Source organism: Callorhinus ursinus, unplaced genomic scaffold (assembly GCF_003265705.2).
Source record: "Callorhinus ursinus isolate GAN/ISIS: 27379988/994484 unplaced genomic scaffold, GSC_fseal_2.0 scaffold2, whole genome shotgun sequence".
In the NCBI taxonomy this organism is placed as follows: domain Eukaryota; kingdom Metazoa; phylum Chordata; class Mammalia; order Carnivora; family Otariidae; genus Callorhinus; species Callorhinus ursinus.
In genome coordinates, this window is record NW_027397064.1 from 27,606,191 (window position 1) to 27,625,597 (window position 19,407).

At 41.1% G+C, this 19,407-nt stretch overlaps 1 protein-coding gene across 1 annotated transcript in view; it reads left to right on the plus strand.

Annotated features, from left to right (window-relative positions):
- The first annotated feature begins 839 nt into the window (after window positions 1–839).
- Window positions 840–19,407, plus strand: part of DYTN (dystrotelin) — a 47,976-nt gene continuing 29,408 nt past the window's right edge. The window contains exons 1-7 of the mRNA XM_025887199.1: window positions 840–858; window positions 4,565–4,639; window positions 7,324–7,525; window positions 10,002–10,087; window positions 10,604–10,704; window positions 15,271–15,342; window positions 15,592–15,755. Of these exons, the coding sequence (XP_025742984.1) occupies window positions 840–858; window positions 4,565–4,639; window positions 7,324–7,525; window positions 10,002–10,087; window positions 10,604–10,704; window positions 15,271–15,342; window positions 15,592–15,755 (719 nt within the window). The remainder of the gene's footprint in view (window positions 859–4,564; window positions 4,640–7,323; window positions 7,526–10,001; window positions 10,088–10,603; window positions 10,705–15,270; window positions 15,343–15,591; window positions 15,756–19,407) is intronic.

A 19,407-nucleotide genomic window follows, 5' to 3' on the forward strand; every position in this document is an offset into this window, starting at 1 on the left:
CCCATTCTTTTTGTCGTCAGTGAATGTGTGTGTGTGTGTGTGTGTGTGTAGTTTGAACCATAGTTGCAACGTGAAACAACAGTTGCCTAATTGACTACGTTTTTTTTAAAAAATTATTTATTTATTTATTTATTTGAGAGACAACAAGAACAGGGGGAGAGGGAGGGGCAGAGGGAGAGGGAGAAGCGGACTCCCCGCTGAGCAGGGAGCCCAACACAGGGCTGGCTGTATCCCAGGACCCCGGGATCATGACCTAAGCTGAAGACAGACATTTAACCGACTGAGCCACCCAGGCGCCCTTGACTACTCTTCTTAAAATAAAACACTGATTGAATTATATGTATACACACACATATATACATATATGTGATAAGGTGTTCAAAAGGATAGTATTTGTCAGAAATTTAATGCATAGATTATTTAGCATAGTACTGTTAGAAATTTGAGCATTGAGAGCTTCAAATTTTGTCCTTAAAAATTCAAGTTAGTTTACATTTTCTTGAAGTGAGATTAAAATTACAATGCCTCAAAAGTTCCAAGTATTTACCATATTAGTTTCAGGAGCTGTTCTCTGTTTCGGAGATACAGCTCCAAATCCCCACAAGGGTCTAAGTATAAAAAGCGCCTAGCCCAACATTCCTGATTTTTATCCTCCCAAGAGATTACACAGGCTCCCTGAACACTTTTCTTCATCATCTCACAGGTGAAATGACTTTGCCTAGTTGTCTTTTTGTTTTCCCATCCTTCCTCTTCCACTGCAAAACCTTCTGCTTAAAATATTGGTTTATTTCCAGTTACAGGGACCCCCCTACCATCTGCCATTCTAAGAAATTCCTGAAATGGACCCAGGTAAACAAGGTGAGTATTATTCTCAAGTTTCTGAGCACCGTTTGTAAACAAAAAAATGAGGCACAGATGTTGTATTTTCAGACTTCTGAGTTGCAGAAGAGTAGACATTTGACATCTGGCAGGAAAAGAAACTAGTGGGTGATTGAAAAGATTTTCTTTTTTTTCTAAACAGAAATTCACAATGTATGGAAGAGTGTTTGGTCTATTGTCCCCAAAGCACCAACAGTAATTTAACAAAAGACTTGTTTTCAATATAATTACACTTTAAATTGTTATTCAAATATACAAAAAGTGGCTTATTTTATTTTTGTATATTTTCATGGTTTACTATTAAAATGACATCACTGTAGATATTTTCATGTCGAGGGTAAGTTCACAGTACTATGTGGGCCCAAAGTTGGGCGAAAGTTCTCACAGCTAACACTGTATAAATATTTCATAAATGGGTATGAAGACACTAATTCCCCTTTCTACCAATACCTCTGAATGCCGGGGTAACCCCAGGAGTGTCTTGTGACTTTTTTTTTTAAAGATTTTATCTTTATCGCGCATTTGCGCGAGAGAGAACATGAACAGGGGGATGGAGAGGGAGAAGCAGACTCCCCTGCTGAGCAGGAAGCCCAACACGGGGCAGGTGGCAGAGGGTGCTCGAGCCCAGGACACTGGGATCATGGCCTGAGCCGAAGGCAGACCCTTAACTGAGCCACCGAGGTGCCCGAGAACATGCATTTTTAACAAGTTCCCAGGTGATGCTGACGCTGCTCACCTAGAACCACACTTTGAGGACCACCAGCCAAAAATATCTATTTCTGGATCATCCCCACTAGAGATGATGGACAGTTTATTACATTCTCAGAATCTGTAGGAAGTGACAAAATAAGAATCATTTAAAGCAAAACATGTTTCCCAAATTGCTTCCACGAACAAGACCATATGTAGCTTGTATTATTATTTCTTTAAGCATCTAAAACTACTTTCTTCATAGCTTTGGGCCTCATATATCAAACGACTTCTTCCTTTCTTGAGTTTTCTCCCACCAGCAGGAAAGGGAAAAAAAAAAAAGCCTTTAGGAAGCAGAGCTGGTAGTGAATCACCTAGGATGTTCATCCATTTTCCATGTTGTACTCTATCACAGCTTGCCATGTTATGCTGCATAACTTCATCAGATGACACTGCAAAACATAATTTGACAGGAGTGCCATGGGTCAGATGGTAGAGCAGCTACCGAATGGCTCTTCCACCAATGGCAACATCTGGGAAAACCTGCAGAGCCCCGAGTTTGCTGATTCTCTGGATTCATTTGGTGCATCTGAGAGGAACCAGGGCACAAAAACTGGCCAATTTCCGGAAGGAAAGAAAATGTTGGGCATTACAGCTTTGTAAACTATTTTCACACTATTCTGGCTACTCTCAATTTGTTTTCCTTCTCCAGATAGAGGGCAGAGGTGCTTCTGACTTCTCCATACTCTAATGCTGGACTCAGCTGAAAACTGAAAAAATTCTCAAAACATAGGGAAATATTAAATAACAAAAGATTTAGAGCAAATTGTAACTTCTTTGATATGGTTGCACCTGTTCAAAAAAAGGGAGGGGGATGTGGAGGGTTCTTAAGATCGCTTGTTTAATGATATTTTTAGGCACATTCACCTGAGGTAAGTGTCTTCCACTCATGATCATATATCAATCATTGAATTAGGGTATGTTCCAGGAGAAGCTTTTGGTGTGCTCTAACTCCCCAGGGGTGGATCTGACCTGGTTTGGCACCATAAGCCCCTCAGTGGGTTAGCACAGTGCCTGGCACTCAATACCCATGTGTGTAACAGCTAGGAATTTCCCCACAATACTCCAGGGCAAGAAATATTATTTTCTAAACCAAAACCAAGTCATTGTGGCTTGGTATGGAATTCTGACTCAGTTAAGCTTGGGAAGGAGCCATTCCTTAAAGACACGATATAAACCTTGAAGGTCCTTAGGGTGAACATCTGATCTGAAGTATTCAGGACTTCCTGTCCAGGCATCAACCCCCCTTCCCATTCAGGCAAGAGACAGCCATAGCTAGAGCAACCCTGAAGTCAAGATCGGTTCTCAAGGCAAGGGGAGTCCAGAATGTGTACACAAGGAGGTGGAGCTAGGAGAGGATTCGGAAAGTGGGGAATCCTGGTGGTATTTGAGGTAACGAACCTCTTCCTCTGGTCACCCAGCACCCATTTGGCTTTCTTCTGGTGGACCCGTGCCCCTGTTCTGCTTTGGAAGAACAACTTGCCCTTGATCTTGGTCCTTGAAATTCTATTAGTATTGAGTCAAACTCTCCCATTTCCATGAGTGGCTGGAGTTCTTTGATGGGCCTTTCATAAGAAGGCCTGGGTGGGCTGACTTCAAGGAGGCCCCCTAAACACAGAGAAGCTATTCAAACTTCAAAAGGAGTAAAAAGAGTTTAGACCTTGGAACACATACAGGAATGGACATGGAAAAATTGCCTCTTCATCCTCTAAATTCTCCCACTTCTGCAAGAATAAGAAAGAAACTAATGTCACCATAAAATCCTGCCACATAGGTTTGAATGGATGAAATCCACTGAGCAACCCCTGTTTTGTTTTGCTGTAGGGCCTGCTTAGCAGCAACTAAAGGGCTGCCTGTATTTCTAGTCACAAACATGTCTCCAGGACACATACCTATTTATCTGATGAAGAAAATGAAGATCAAATAGTAAACTAATTTCCCCAAAAGAAAAAGGAACTAGTTATGGCTCCAGAGCTTTCTCTTCTCCACCACACTGTGAAAGGGGCAAATGAGCACTCGGGGCCTGGTAAGGGCTCAGAAATGTTAGCCATTGTTGTAGTGTTGGTGGTGGTAACTCTCAAGAGAAGGGATACTAATAATTCTTTTCTGATTATAAAAATAACATATGCTCTCTAGAAACACATTGAGGTGATATCAACAAGTAGAATGAAAATAACTATACTAAGAATTCAAGCAACCAGAGATAGCCTCTATTAACAATTTGACAAATGCCCCTAGAAATTAAGCTCCACGTGGCAGGGATTTGTATCTGTTTTGTTAACTGCTATATTTCAAGGGCCTAGAATCATGCTGGGGCCATATAGCAAGTAACCATTTGCTGAAGGAATGAATGGATGGAGAGCTTTTGTGTCATTTTCATATATGCATAAATACATGTGGGTACCTCTGACTGGAATATATTAACAAAATTGAGTTTATATTCTACACAGAGCTTTTTTTAATCCTATTCGTTTCATAAGGCTGTTTCCTTTTCTAAAATATTTTATTTATTTATTTGAGAGAGAGAGCACACACACACGAGTGGGGAAGGGGAGGAAGGGGCAGAGGGAGAGAGAGAAACAGACTCCCCACTGAGCAGGGAGCCCTGACGCAGGGCCAGTCCCAGGACCCTGATATCATGACCAAAGCTGAAGGGAGATGTTTAACCAACTGAGCCACCCAGGCACCTCTAGGCTGTTTCCTTTTTATATAAAAAGTTTAGTAGACTCAGAGGATGTCCTATAGGGTCACTTGCAGCCTAGGACACTGAAACCATTATTTTTTTGTTCCCAGGTAGGAAAGAGAGCTCTAGGCTTTGATTTCCTCACCTGCAAAATAACTACAGGGCTACATGATCTCTAGGATTCCCTTCTCGGATGTGGGATTTATCTAATGAGACCGTCCTTTATCCATGATATTTCATTTTTCTTTCCAGATGCCCTTAACAGTATTGAGAATTCCATTTACAGAACAGCCTTCAAATTACGATCAGTGCAAACTCTGTGCCAGTGTAAGTACAGAATCTCTTTAAAAACTTGAAACAATCTGATACTGATGTGTGATGTAAAATTCACAGAGAAAACAAGAACTCCCCCATGGGAGTGACTGCTAGCTCCAGAAGGTTGGATCTACGCATTTACCCCATTAGTAACAGAGAAGATGGAGTAGGGAGGGTACACCCTGTTTGTGCTGCCCATGTGGAGCTTCGCAGCCTGACAAGAGAAAATAACTTGTGAACGAGGGTTTAAATTTTTTTTTTCATTTTTCCTACTTGGTTTCTGGATATTTTTTGTTTGTTTCCTTTTTAGGATACCAATGTGGACACAAAATAGAACTTTAAAATAAGTTAGTTTAGAATCTACACTTGTAGATTTAATCATGAAAATTAAAAAATCCTTTACCACATAAGATTTGCATTTTGAAATCGTACCCCTCTCTCTGAACATGCAAAAGTACGTTCAGATGAATCATCCTTGGGCCACAAATCTTAAAACTATCTCAAGAATTCTCTGAGAACTGCTTTTTTGGGGGATTAAATTTATATCTGATTGAATGCCATGATTTTCTTTTCCTATATTGTTATCATGGGTAAAATAAGTCCAAATATGGTAAAAATGTTTATTTAGTAAAAATCTTCCAAAATGAAATAAATTGGGTTCTATGTATGAAAAACAACAGGGATTCAACCTAGCTAAAGTTATTGATTTCTAATAAGTTCTAATAAGCATTTCACGTGAAGTGATTTATGACATTTATCAGATCAGACCTTAAAAAAGCTGTGTTATACATATGACATTTCTCCTGAAGTTTGGAATTTTTTTCATAGTTTGCCTTCTGCCTAATAAGTTATTTAGAGCAGTGGTTTTCAAATTGTGCTTCACAAAGTGTCTGGGGGTAGAAGTAGGGCAGGAAAGGAAGTAGAGGCAAGTGAGGGAAACCCAAAAGACCATTTCTTCAACCAATTCAACTCGTTTTCTCTATTTTCCCTACTGCATTCTGTAAAAGGGTCTTTGAAGAAGGGATTCTCAGCTTTAAAAAAAGATTTTTGACAAATTCACTTATAACTATTACTTATTATTCCGGGGATCAACAAAAGGCAGAGTATGTTCACCAAAAATTTACCCTAAGTTTTGCTATTTTCCGGGGGAATTTCTCCCATTAAAGAAAGTTAGCAGCAAACTTTCGTGTAAGCCTCCTTCATTAATGCCTGGGTGTGGACCAACGGTAGAATTTGAGGATGTACCTTTTTGAACGTGTTTCTCCCACCCCCCTGCATTAGAACCTGAATAATACTCATGGGGAATATTAACCATACACAAAACCAGTAGTTCAAAGTTCTCTCTAGAAAAGATAGCCAAACAATAATCTGAAAACAAAAAAGTCCCAAAGCCTGAGATAAAGCACACTGTGAGCTCAAGGCGGCAGGATCTCAGAGTACGACATAAATCTTGTGCAGGGACGCTCGCACACCACCATCATCTGTTTTGCTGTAATACAGAACTCGCCGCAGAAGACAAGAACGCCCTGTCTACAGCGTGCGGGCCAAGGTGATGAGTTTTGCGATTGAATCACGATAAAACAGTTTGCACCTTCCACCACCTGCAGCCAGGTTGTTATTAAAGTCACATGCGAAATCTACTCCTCACTTTTGTAGATTCTCCCCTTGAAAGCAAGATCAGAGAACACATAAAAAATTTTATTATACTTGCTAGATTTCTTATCTGTAAGGCTGATTTACGAAGTAGAGAAAAGCGCTGGGTTTTATCATTCCACAGACTGAAGCATTTTCAATACCAGCAGCTCTGGGCGCCCCCTGACATCCTCATCTCTCAGATGGTGCAAGTGGGTGTTTATTAATTTTGTCTGTTATCCTCTGTCTGCAAGAAACCATAAGGTTAGCTCTATTTCATTCTTCCTTGTACTCATTGCCTTGTAAAATTTTTAGGAGGTGGTAAAAAAAAACGTAAGAAATAAACCATTATTTTTTGTAAGCAACTTTGGCTTTAAGTGCCTCCCTTAGATAGTAATACCGATGGAACCAAGATCAACAGAAAGAAATATTGAGGCAAGGGCAGGACCTGAAGAGTCTGATAATCCAGCAACCACTCTTTTATAAAGATCACTGGGTTTTTTAACTTAGGCAAATGCATTTAACACAATATTCCTTCTGAAGCAAAGCTGCAGACAGGGGAAACTATATTTGAACACGAAAGGTAGATTTGCTCAATTCACTTAATAAGGAGCCTAAAAAATGTTTTCACCACTTCTCGGCACAGTGCCTTAACTTCCTTGGAAGGCTGTTTTTCAACTTTCTCACTTTCTTTCCCTTTCAACTTCATTCTATAAAGCAACATCCTAGAGGTTCCACTGGGAATAATGTTATAACTAGGCTTTACTAACAGATGCGCTTTTCCAAAATCAAATCTGCTGTTCGACTAATAAGGCCTGAATTCTACACAAGAGCTATGCATCCAAATAGTGGTCATATTCTAATTCCCTTTAAAGAAAATGGCTGCCATTAAAGAAGGCTTAATTAAACACTAGATGACATTTGCTTTATTTGAAGCCTTTGTTCCCATCAGAAAATAAGACAATTTCTACATCAAAAACTAATGATGTATTGTATGGTGACTAACATAACATAATAAAATAAAGTTTAAAAAAATAAGACAATTTCTTGTTTTCTTTCCACAGTGGACTTGATGGACAGCTCCCTGATTCAGCACGTCCTCCTACGTCACAGCCTCTGGGAAGCAAGAGAGAACCCCCTCCCTGTGCAGCAGCTCTTTCGGGCTCTTCAGGGGCTGTTTCAGAGAGTCAGGGTAGAAAAACCAGGACGGGTGCATCCCAGAGCTTCAGAACTCACTCTGAGCCTTCTCACAACGATGTATGACAGGTGAGGGTGTGAAGGTCATGCTGTGGTCTCAAGGACAGTGTTTAGTCAACATTGGTCATTGGCCACCTGGTGGTGTCTAAGGTTTGCTTTAAGTTTGTTACATAAGAAGGCTTCTTTGTTTTCCACAAGTGTAGTATTCATTCAGGAGGGGGACGAAGAAGTACATGTTTATCAGCCTCACTAATATAAATTACCTGTGTATTCACAGGTAAAGGGAAAATTCACAGCAAAAAGGGAAAAACAAATCCACATTACTTTTGTCTCATGCAAACTCATTTCCACTCTGGACGCACGCACACCTTTTGCTAGGGTGGTTCTCTAGCTATAGATACAAAAAACTACACTTTTATTTCTTTGCTCATTTCTTATTACCAATTATCAGTTTTTGTTTTGTTTCTCAGGTGTAGTAGTAAGGTTGATTAACCTATGCGTGAGTGGCTAACCTATTGTCTTAGTCTGTTTGGGATGCTACAACAAAAATACTGTAGACCAGGTGGCTTGAACAACAAACATTTATTTCTCACAGTTCCTGAGGCTAGGAAGTCCAAGGTCAAGGTGCCGGCCATTTCAGTGTTTGGTGAGGACCAGGATTCAGAGAGAACTATCTTCTTGCTGTGTCCTCATGTGGTAGAAGGGGTAAAGGAGTTCTCTGAGTTCTCTTTTATTTTATTTTTTAATTTTTATTCTCTGAGTTCTCTTTTACAAGAAGAGCACGAATCCAGTTCATGAGGGTTCCACTCTCATGACCTAATCATCCCCCAAAGTCCCACCTCCAAACTTCATCACATTGGAGGTGAGAATTTCGACATAGGAATTTCAGGGGAATTCAAACATTCAGTCCACTGCACCTGTAAGCCAATTTAGAGCATGTCAAAGGCTTGATTATGCATGCCACGGAGTAAATGATGTGTGTGTGTGTGTGTGTGTGTGTGCACGTGTGTGTGTGTTCCACTGGCTCTGGGGTCTACCATTCTTCTGTCCCACTTCATTCTGTTTACCTTATGTTGTCTTGACCAAGTAGGCCCCATCTTTTAGAATGGACTTTTAAAAATCATAGTAAATATAAAACATTTGGAAAGTGCGGAAAAGAGTACAGAAGAAATGTCACCCCAATCCTGGCTCTCAGAGGCAAGCACAGTTTAGCCATCTGGAAGATTCCTACAGTGTTTCCTTTTCTAGTTTATTATTTTTTATTGCACAAATAATACATAAACATGTTCTCAAGTTATTTTTTCATTATTTCAGACTCCTTAAGCCTTAAGCTTTTTTTTTTTAAGATTTTATTTATTTATTTATTTGTCAGAGAGAGAGAGAGAGAGAGAGCACAAGCAGGGGGAGTGGCAGGCAGAGGGAGAAGCAGGCTCCCTGTTGAGCAGGGAGCCCAACACAGGGCTGGCTGTATCCCAGGACGCTGAGATCATGACCTGAGCCTAAGGCAGACGCTTAGCTGACTGAGCCACCCAGGAGTCCCTAAGCATTAAGCTTTTGAGGGGGCACCTGGATGACTCAGTCAGTTAAGCGTCTGACTCTTGATTTCAGCTCAGGTCATGATCTCAGGATAGTAAGATCAAGCCCCACTTTGGGCTACACGCTGGGCTTGGAGCCTCTTAAGATTCTCTCTCTCGGGATGCCTGGGTGGCTCAGTCGTTAAGCGTCCTCCTTTGGCTCAGGTCATGATCCCAGGGTCCTGGGATGGAGCCCCGCATCGGGCTTCCTGCTCCGCGGGAAGCCTGCTTCTCCCTCTCCCACTCCCCCTGCTTGTGTTCCCTCTCTCGCTGTGTCTCTCTCTGTCAATAAATAAATAAAATCTTTAAAAAAAAAAAAAGATTCCCTCTCTCACTCTCCCTCTGCCCCTCCCCCATCAAAAAACTTTTTTTTTTGCAAAAAAAAGATCCTCCAACATTAAGCTTTTGACTATCATTTCTAATATCAATGCCTGCCTCTAACAATCCTCTTGCCTTTGAGACATTGTTTTGCAGGCTTGGATCTGCACAGCCAATGAGCAAAGGATGAGTAGGCTCTATGAGAGGGCCTGTGAGCTGGTGGATCTTTTATATACATGTCTGCTCCTTTTGCCTTCCTTTTGTGCTCGTATCTTTGTTTGGTTTCCAGGCATGTGCATCCTAAGGAACTGACACTGTCTGCTCTGTGAAGATAGGGTGCGTCCCTGTTTCCCCAGTACCCAGAGCAGTGCTTAGCACAGAGGAAGCACCCAATAAATATTTGGTGGGCACATGAATGAATGAATGAATGAATGATGAAATATTTTAATTCAATTTTTAACCTGTCAAAATCTAGATATAGAAAAACAGACCATGAAACAAACTTAAAGAAAATAAAGAAAAGAGAAGAAAAGCATGAACTTGGAAAACGATGTCAGAAGTCTCCATTAATAGTTATAGTTTTTATAAAGCATCCTTCACCCAGAATCACCTTGCCTTTCCCATTCTTGTCTCTGTGTTTTGTTGCCCTGTAGCACAGGAACGGGTTTGCTCAAGCTTGTACCTGCAGCTGCTGCCCTGATTGCTCTGTCCGGGGACAGCCCTCTTACAAAATACAGAGGTAACATACGTAGGAGTTTAAGTTTATCAAGTGCAGTGACCTCCAAACCTCCAACACACTAGCTTCTTCACTCATTCCTATTCCCCTGCCACATGGCTCCTGTTGAATATGTACTCAGCCTGATGGAAGTTTTCAAGATGTCGATCCATGCTTTCTAATTATTCATAATTTGGTTGTCCTTGCTATTTATTTGTGTGGGGATTTTTCAGACACACAAGTAGTTATTATTCCTTTCAAGACTGGGACTCTCCTCACAATGCCATTTACCAGCCTCGTGGTCTTCATCACTGATGTGCTGAATTATCAGGTTGAAATGTGAATTGGTTTTCATTAGTTATCATATTACCTCATTTGGGAAGCCTTCAAACTAGCAAGCAAAAAATCAAGAAATATAACTTTCCCTTCCTTTTCCCTTCATACCTACCAATAAACTGTTTAGAATTCAAGGCATATGTTCTTCCAAGACGTATTGCAAGTATTCCATTTAAAGATTTCTTTCCCCCTTTGTATGTCTAGCTCTTTTTCAGCTCTATGCAGAAAATACCAGGGGAGGTTATGATTCTGGGGCACGCATGACTCGAAGCATTTTGAGAAACCTATTAACAGATCTACAGCAGGTAAATCTCTAATACTTAAGAATTCTAAATTCATTCCAGTTATATTAGCCACCTTTGTTATTAAAGAATCTGATTTTTACAGTGTCAGTTCTCCCTTAATACAATTCTCCATGCCATTCCTCCCCTCTTCAGCCACTGCTGTTACCTGAGCATAGGTGTGATCTATTACAATCACTTCCTAACTCAAGCTTCTCCTCCCTCCAACACTGCCCCCACACTGCAGTCAGTGACTTTTCCAAAATGCAAATGTCACCCTCATGCCTATAATTCTTCACTGGCCATGCATGTCTATAGAACAAAGCCTAAATTCCTTAGCATCATATGAAAAGCTTTCATGATTTGACCCAATCCTTCTCTTTTCAAAAAGAGGTAAAATCATGATTTTTTTAAGGAATATAAAATGAACATGAGTCCAAAAATGTATTTAATTTATGAATTAAAAGAGAGTTTCAGTAAGATGTTACAACTAGTTGAAAGAAATAACCAAAGAATGGGCAAACTAGTAGATAAGGAATATTAAAATGAACTTGCAGGTGGTTGCAAGATTGACTTTTGGGGGAAGTTGGGGGTGGGTCCCCAACCAGGCTGGAATTTATTTGCATGTCTATAGATGAGAATTATTTGCATTTCAATCCATTTTCTGCAAGTTAACTTTCATTCTCTTGCAGAGTTGTAAAATAGCCTAGCCAAAGGCAATGATGCGTATCTCTATACTTCAGGTACCGCCATTGAAAAGATCACCAGTGGTTTCTGTTGCTTATTCCATAGTGTTTGATATTTCCTTGCATTTTGTATGCCTATTTCACTCCTATACATCAAAATCCTTACTCTGCCCAACATGCGCCAAGTTCTCCACGCCTGACTTGTGCAGCTCCATCTATCTGCAGCATCGCTGCCTATCACTTAGCAAATACTGTTCATCTTTCAAGTCACTCAGATTATTAGTCACCTCCTCACTAAAAGCTCTTTCACTCCCTGTGCATAACTTTGTTATAGCTCTTGTCAAATTTTGTTGCCATTATTACAGGATATATGCCTTCTACACTAGACTGCTTCTCAAGGGGAAGGATTGTATTGCATTCATGTTTATGTCTCCAATGGCTTAAAAAGTGCCTGGTAGTAAGGCCTTCGACCAAAGATTAATGAAAGCATAAATGAAATGCTGTGCTGAAGACTCAAATAGTTAAGATTTCCATCGTTTCCTGTGCTTTAAGAATGTAGAGATTTAATATTGTTTTTATTATTGCTAGTCAAGGGAATTTAATCCCCCTTAAAGTAAATACATTACTTAACTTTTAAAATGATATTAAATGATGCATCCAAGCAAAAACTTCTACAAACGGTGAAGCAGCCTCCAGATTGTCTTGTGCAGAGAGGTTACTGTCCCAGTGTACCTTTTATCCCTTCTTCAAGATGTCTCTGCTGTTCTTCCAGCTCTTGTAAAATCCCTACACTAGGTTTTCTGCACTGTGAAGCTATAAATAACTTCTGTCATTTTTCTCCTGGGTCTAGGTTATAAGAGAGGAAAAGAATAATCTTTGTAAGGGCTGGGGCCCTGTCAGTTAGACTGACAAAAGACAGATTAACAAAAGGAGAACAAATAGAAGTTTATTAACATGTATATGGCGCATACACATGGGAGTGCCCAGTGATGAGTAACTCTAAGGGATGACTAGAACTCAGGCTTACATACAATCTTAAGCTAAAAAAGGGAAAGGGGTTCTGGGCTTCCTGGTGGGGAAGGAAAGTGATGAGAAGGTGACCAGGAAAAGTATGGTGAACAAGGGTTGTTTAGTAAAGTTTGTTGGGAGGATTTAAGTTGGTACCTTCTCCACTGATAAGAGTTATTAAGAGCCCTCTTCGTCCTGGTAGGGAGAGGGAGACACCTTTGGCAAATGAAAATTTCCCTCATAAGTGTACATTTTCCTGACAAAGGAAAACTCGTGTTCTGCTTTTAAAGCCTTTCCTGCATCTGTTGGTTTTCATTGGCCTTCAGTTCAAAATAATCCATATGCCAAAGAGACACATTTGGGGGTGGCATATTCTGGTACTCTTCAGGACCAAGAATTCTTAACTGGGGATAGTCATGAAGGGGGTGGGTAAAGAGGAAGAATATCAGAACCTAGGACTGGGAGTATGGGTTAGAAAAACCTATCCAGGGGCATCTGGGTGGCTCAGTCTAAGCATTTGACTCTTAATTTCAGCTCAGGTCATCATCTCAGGGTTGTAAAATCGAGCCCCACATCAGGCTCTGTGCTCAGGGAAGAGTCTACTTGAGATTCTCTCTCTCTCCTTCTCCCTCTGTTCCTTCCCCCTGCACTTGCTCTCTCTCTCTCTCTCCAAATAAACAAATAAATAAGTCTTTAAAAAGAGAGAGAGAGAGAAAGAAAAACCTATCCAAAATTACCTGTGCTTTGATCTGGTCTTAATATCTTATGTTCATATTGATCATAATAGTTAATATTTAATTTATTCTAGAAATTCCCAATAATATTCAATATGTTTATATTTTTTAAATGGAGTGATGATTTTTTGAAAATTCAGAAAGTTAAACATCAGACATAGTTATTTCAGAGCTGTTCTGGTGGTGGTGGTGGTGGCACATAGATCCCATCGCCAGCTTTCTGCTGACACTCAGGCATATATGCCAGAGCAGAGGTACTACCCCAACAATCCTCACATTTCAGGACTCAAGCTTGTAGAGAGCCAGAGAGAGTGAAAAAGTCTGTCCATCCGTTTATGCAGTCAGACTTCAAAGACTAGAGGGCTTAAGTGAATATCATGAAAGTAGGTGTTCTGAGGGGCATTTTCCTTCTCCTGTAGAAATCCTTGTGCTCACTTTCTAACTACTGTAACCCCAGACTAGCACCCCATTCAACAAGCCCTAAAAATGTGCCCTTTTTCCAGGCTCAACTGAGGTCAATGCGCTGCTGAAATGGCAGGCCTAGCAGTGCTCTGTCTCCCACCCGTGTATTAGTACGCTCCTGAGAAAACTCTTAGGAAGGTGGAAATTTGCCTAGCAAATTATCCTCCCATTGACTTCCATTAAGAACTCCTAGATGGATTCCCATAGAAAATTCCAGGCCCCACTGTGTGATTCAAACCACTCCCCCAAGAATCCTAATTATCATTTCAGGTGGCATTCTGCCTGTGCTAGCGTGCCATCTAGCCACATGCAATCTTCCATAGCACACCTGTAAGAAATTAGTCAAATGGGCAATTAATCCACAGAATCTTCGTGCACGTACTTAAAGCCAAAACTGGAGGTTAAAACCCACTCCAGAAGTGAGCTTTCTTTTGACTGATGTCAGCATCACTGAGCTGGCAAGTCAACCCCATCTGATACCCTTCCCTTATTTGACATGAGGTTAACCCCCCTTCCCAAGGGCTCAGAAACACCCTCTAACTAAGTGTCCAGTTAGTTCATCAGCACTCACACGCCAAAGTCCAAAGTCCGGGTAATGAGTTAGTTTTTCAGACAAAGGCCAAATGATGTAGGGAGCAGTTACTTCTGTTCAGCTGGTGATGGGGTTATTATCAATTTAAAGGACAGCCATCTTGTCACTATTACACAAATGTTTGTTGACTCCTGCCTGGCTAATTGTCAGCAAAGTGGTTCTAAGTGCCACTTTCCTGATTAGAAGAATGTTTATTCGAGTTGATGGACTCAGCAGGGGGGGTCTTTGAAATTGCTTTTGAGCTTGCAGGCAATGCCTCCTGACAGCCAGTGCCCTAGAAGACATCAGACGTGAAATTAGGACTCGCGACCTCATGGGCATAAATGGAGGTGACAGGTACACATATCTGTGCATCTAGATAATGTCAGAGCCAAGTCCTGGCCCTCTTGGCAGTCACATGGGGTCCTTAGTCCCTGAGTGAAACTTCTTTGGTCACCGGGATTTGAAAGGTGGAAAGCATCACATGAGGTAGCACAGATAGAGCCATGGGAACCCCTACGACACAAGTCCAAAGGACAAAGTTTTGTGAGCCTCCCCTCAATAGAGTAGGGAGGCTTGAAGTGAGATCTCAGTTCTGCAGCTAAATCACATTTTATTTTTACCCAGAGCAAAATATTAAATCTCAAGCGCCCCTTGCTTTAAACAAGGGTAACACTTACTGCCCTAGCTCAGAAATTGGTGTTTGTTAAAATGGGAAGCTATGAAAGTGTTTGGAAAGGTTTTCCTTAAAACTGCTCTGAACATGCATACAGTATGGTTGTTGCGTGTAATTCACAAGTAAATGAGGGCAAAGCAAGGTGAAAATAATATCCCTGGGATCATAAGAAGTGAAACAACGGAAGCTGTCCCAATTGCTAGACTCTCTTCTCAGCCTCCCCCTTCCTCCCAACCCCACTTCTTCCCCTATGTTCATTCACTGTCCCCATTCAGACATTGCACAAAACCTACACATTTCTTGTCTGCTTGGATGGGGGCAGTTCGTCCAGTTTCAGACACCAAGTACTTGTGACTCCATGGTTGGAGGCACCACAACTCAGGCGTGCCGATTCCAGTGGTCACCTATGTCTCCAGTTTCTCACGACTGACATGGGTTTCCTGCCTCTTGTAGATCCCAACTGTCGTGGGGGAGAGTCGCGCTCTGTGCTCTGTGGAAAGCGCTACCCGCAGCTGTTTCCAAGGGGTGAGTGCCCCATAAACGTCTCCCTGAGTTGGGGGCAGACACGTGTGCTAACCAGTTCAAATGGCAGAATTGTTACTCTGCAGAGCATCCCAAACAACCTAATCTAACATACAGACTTGCCTCTGACTTTTCATGTGGCAAACTTCTTTGGCAGAAACAGCCAGAAAAGAAGATGAAACTACATTTTCCTCTACTCTAGAGACCAAAGTCATGCCTGGCCACGTATCTGAGTGAGCCATTGTTTTTCAGGTGTTGAGCCCAACAATCAAGGAAGAAAAATTCCTATCTTGGCTACAGTCTGAGCCTCCCATCCTCCTGTGGCTCCCAACCTGCTACCGGTTATCTGCCACTGAAATGGTCACTCACCCTGTTCGGTGTAGAATCTGCAGGAACTTTCCAATCACGGGACTGAGGTACAGTCACTCATCAATATTTCACGGATAATCATTCTCCAAATGGGTCTAGGGGTGGAGCTGCATCTCTCCAGATTCTTTTGTGGTCCTCACACATCTGGAACTCAGTTGATATTTTGGGGTCAGTAATGTTATGCATGGGGGATCTTGGTTGACGATAAATCATATTTTATCTTCTACAATTAAAAGACTATTAAATTCTTCCATTGACACACGGTTTGATCAATAGACATTTTTATTCCTCTAAGAGGAAAATGTTTTTTCTTTTGTTACAAAAAAAAAACCCTAAATATTTTAGAATCATTCATAAGAATTACAGTAATAATAATAGTTTATTAAGTGTTAAGTGTTAGGCTGAGTGGTTCACGTGGATCATCTCATTTAAGGACTTGTTATAACCTCTATAAAAGGTGGTATTATTATCCCCAATTTGCAGAGAAGCTAAATAACTTGCACATGGTCAGCAAGTAGATGCGGGCAGCCTGAATCCCTAGTCCCTGCTTGGCAACCATGATGCTATGCTGCCCCCCAGTGTAGACAACTGGCAACAGGGCCTTAGGATCCAAAGGAATAATCAGGTTTTGTGGGGGCAGCTCACATCAGATCTTCACTCTGCTTAGAGGAAAGGGCAGGTTTGGACGTGGGAGATTCAGATCTTTCCATAGCTTTGAGGCCAGTCAGAATCCACCTTAGGAAAAGGGTGTTGCTGATCTCTTATAAATAAAACAGTACAGAAGTGAAATTAAAGTCATTGAAGACTTGTGGAAGTGGGGTGTCTGGGTGGTTCAGTCAGCCTTTGGCTCAGCCTTCGCTCAGGTCATGCTACCAGGGTCCTGGGATCGAGCCCCGCATCGGGCTCCCTGCTTGGCGGGAAGCCTGCTTCTCCCTCTCCCGCTCCCCCTGCTTGTGTTCCTGCTCTCACTCTCTCTCTCTCTGTCAAATAAATAAATGAAATCTGGAATAAAAAAAAAAAAAAAGACTTGGGAGGAAAGAAGGAAACTGGTAGGTCCAGGCCAGGCACAGGGATTCCCTTATCCTGGTGAGTGAGTGCAGGTAGGGCTGAAGGTGGAGGAGGCCTGAATTGCTGGGACAACTGGGTTGCTAAAAGCAAGTCAAAGGAGGGGGTGCCCAGAACGGGGAGCAGTGAGGACTTGGGGAGTCCGTCTCATCTTATACTTTCAGATCTTAACTAACCCAGATGGTAAACATGCTCCCCGTGGATATAAAATACATCTGCTGGGTCCACTAATAAGCTGGAAGATTTTAATTTTGCTGAGAAAATGACGTGGGTTTGCAGACAATTCTGAGGACATGGTGACATTTCATTCATGAAAAACTCTTTGCAAATAACTGTCCTAACAATAAAACATGAATGGAAAGGACCTTTGGAAACCAAGCAAACTGAGCCAAAGAAATCTCCACACTACAATGAAAAATAAGCTCTTTTTATATCAGACAGTGGAGGAACATGAATATGATTTATCATGTTATATGCATATTACAATTATTTAACCAATAAACAAGTACTAATTGAGTAGTTACTACAGGCCCTGCACTGGACCAGGTACAGAATTCACTTTGCAATTATATAAAACACAACTTTTACATTGAAATATTTTTTCAAAATTATTATGTATAACATAAAGCAGATATTATTATTCCTATTTTATAAAGGAGTCTCAAAGAGCTTGAATGACTCGGGTCATGCCAAGGCAGAGGGCAAGAAGTGCCATTCTTTACATTTCAGGTTACGTCCCTTTTATTGAGAATGAAACTCACCTTCCTCTTAGAAATGCCTCCCTGCAAACCATCTTTCTTCCTAGACGTCCAAGGCAATGTACAGTTATATATGCAGACAGCTGGGTGACCTGCACAAGGCCATTAGCCTCTCTGGACCTCATTTTCTTTATAAGTAAAATAAAGAGGGCTGAGTCCATTGGAGTGCTAGGCTTCTTTTAGCTGTGACCTTCTGAGTCTCTTAGAAATTGTTTGAATTTATTATAGTCCTAACCTTAAACTTGTGTTTTTGGCTCTCATAAACTCCAGCAATAGCCTCAAGGCTTTAAGTTTTAGTGAGATTAATAAAGTCATTTTAGAGCAGAAGTGTTTGCAGACCTGGAGGTACAGGAAAAAGGCAAAGGCTTAACTTTCTAAAATAAGAGAAAGGGCAAAGACCAGAGATTGTTCCTAAGCCAGTGTTATATTTCAGCGGGACGCGTCACATTTATGCTCTATAATAACCATGTAAGGTTGAGATGAGATTGAGAAAAAAAAAAACTCGATTCTCTCTTGGTAAAGACATCAACAGACCAATCTCATTATTCACACTACACCTTTCCTCATATACCTGTAGGTAGTTTCTGAGCATAAAGGAATTAATGAAAGGTTAGGGTCAGTGTATTGTCCTAGATGAGCCAATGGCAGCCATACGGTAATGCTGGATAATGCAGCCAGTACTTATAAATAATCCTTATTAAAAATACTGTGTTATACATTTCTTGCAAACAGCAATTGTCTTCCCAATTATGCATGTTGAATAATTTTCAAACCTTTGTAAAACTTTATAAAGCCAAGAAGGCAGGGTTTACTACTCCCATTTTCCTTTTGAATAAACTAAGTCATTCACTTAACTTCATTTAACTAATGGTCGTCGAAAACCTGCAGTGTTAACTTGGTATCCTCCAAACATCTGAGCTTAAGTTCCCACTTCAAGGTCACTAGTAATGGTGGTGTATGCATTCCAACTCAAGCCTCGGGCGCTGGTGGTCTATTCTAGTGGTTAAAATAGCTAGTTCTCCATTCAGGTGGTATCCCTGGGCTCAAAGCCTACTTCTACCGCTGATGAAGAAGTTGTGTACCTTGGTGCAAGTTGCTTAAAATCTGACTGATTCAGTTTCTTCATCTGGAAAAATGATAAAATCATAAGAACGCCTTACCTTAAAGGGCTTCCATGGCAATGAAACTTTGCTAGTTAGTACTGCAAGCTTCCCTATCCTCTTTCTGCAGCAAGACATGAAATTTGAAGAGCACAGGGATCTGGTATCACCATGTTTTCCCTGAATGTTACGAGACATCCCTCCTTCCCATGGTGTCTCAAGATAACCTCTGCACCTGTTCCCACCGGAGACTTAAGGATGCAACTGTTCGTGTAAGAAGGACTGCAATGTTGATATGTTAAGAAACTTGGATGCAGGGGTCTCTCCCCCACACTCTGGCTGGAAGAACTAGCCCTCCTCCACTGCATTTCTTTCCTACAGAGTTCTAGAAAATCACAGAAGTTTATTTCAAATTCTTTGTCTACAATTTTGTTTTCCTCAATACCATGCAATAATGCAGGTCTAGTATTATCAGATCTTGACAATTTTCAAGAGAAGTCAAAAGTCAGAATTTACTGAAAAATCTCCCGGTTTATTTTATTTTTTTAAGTTGGCAACTAAATTCAAAATGTTTGACTACATTGTGCCACCACAGAAAATGTGGCCACAGACTTAGGGGTCTATCCCAAGGCTCATTATACACAGTACCCTGCGTAGGCAATGTGCTTGATATATTCGTGGGGGCATGAATCAGACTTCCATATTATAGTGTGTTGGGTGAAACTATGTTAATATAATGCCATATTATTAAAAAGTACCACCAAAAGAAGATTTCT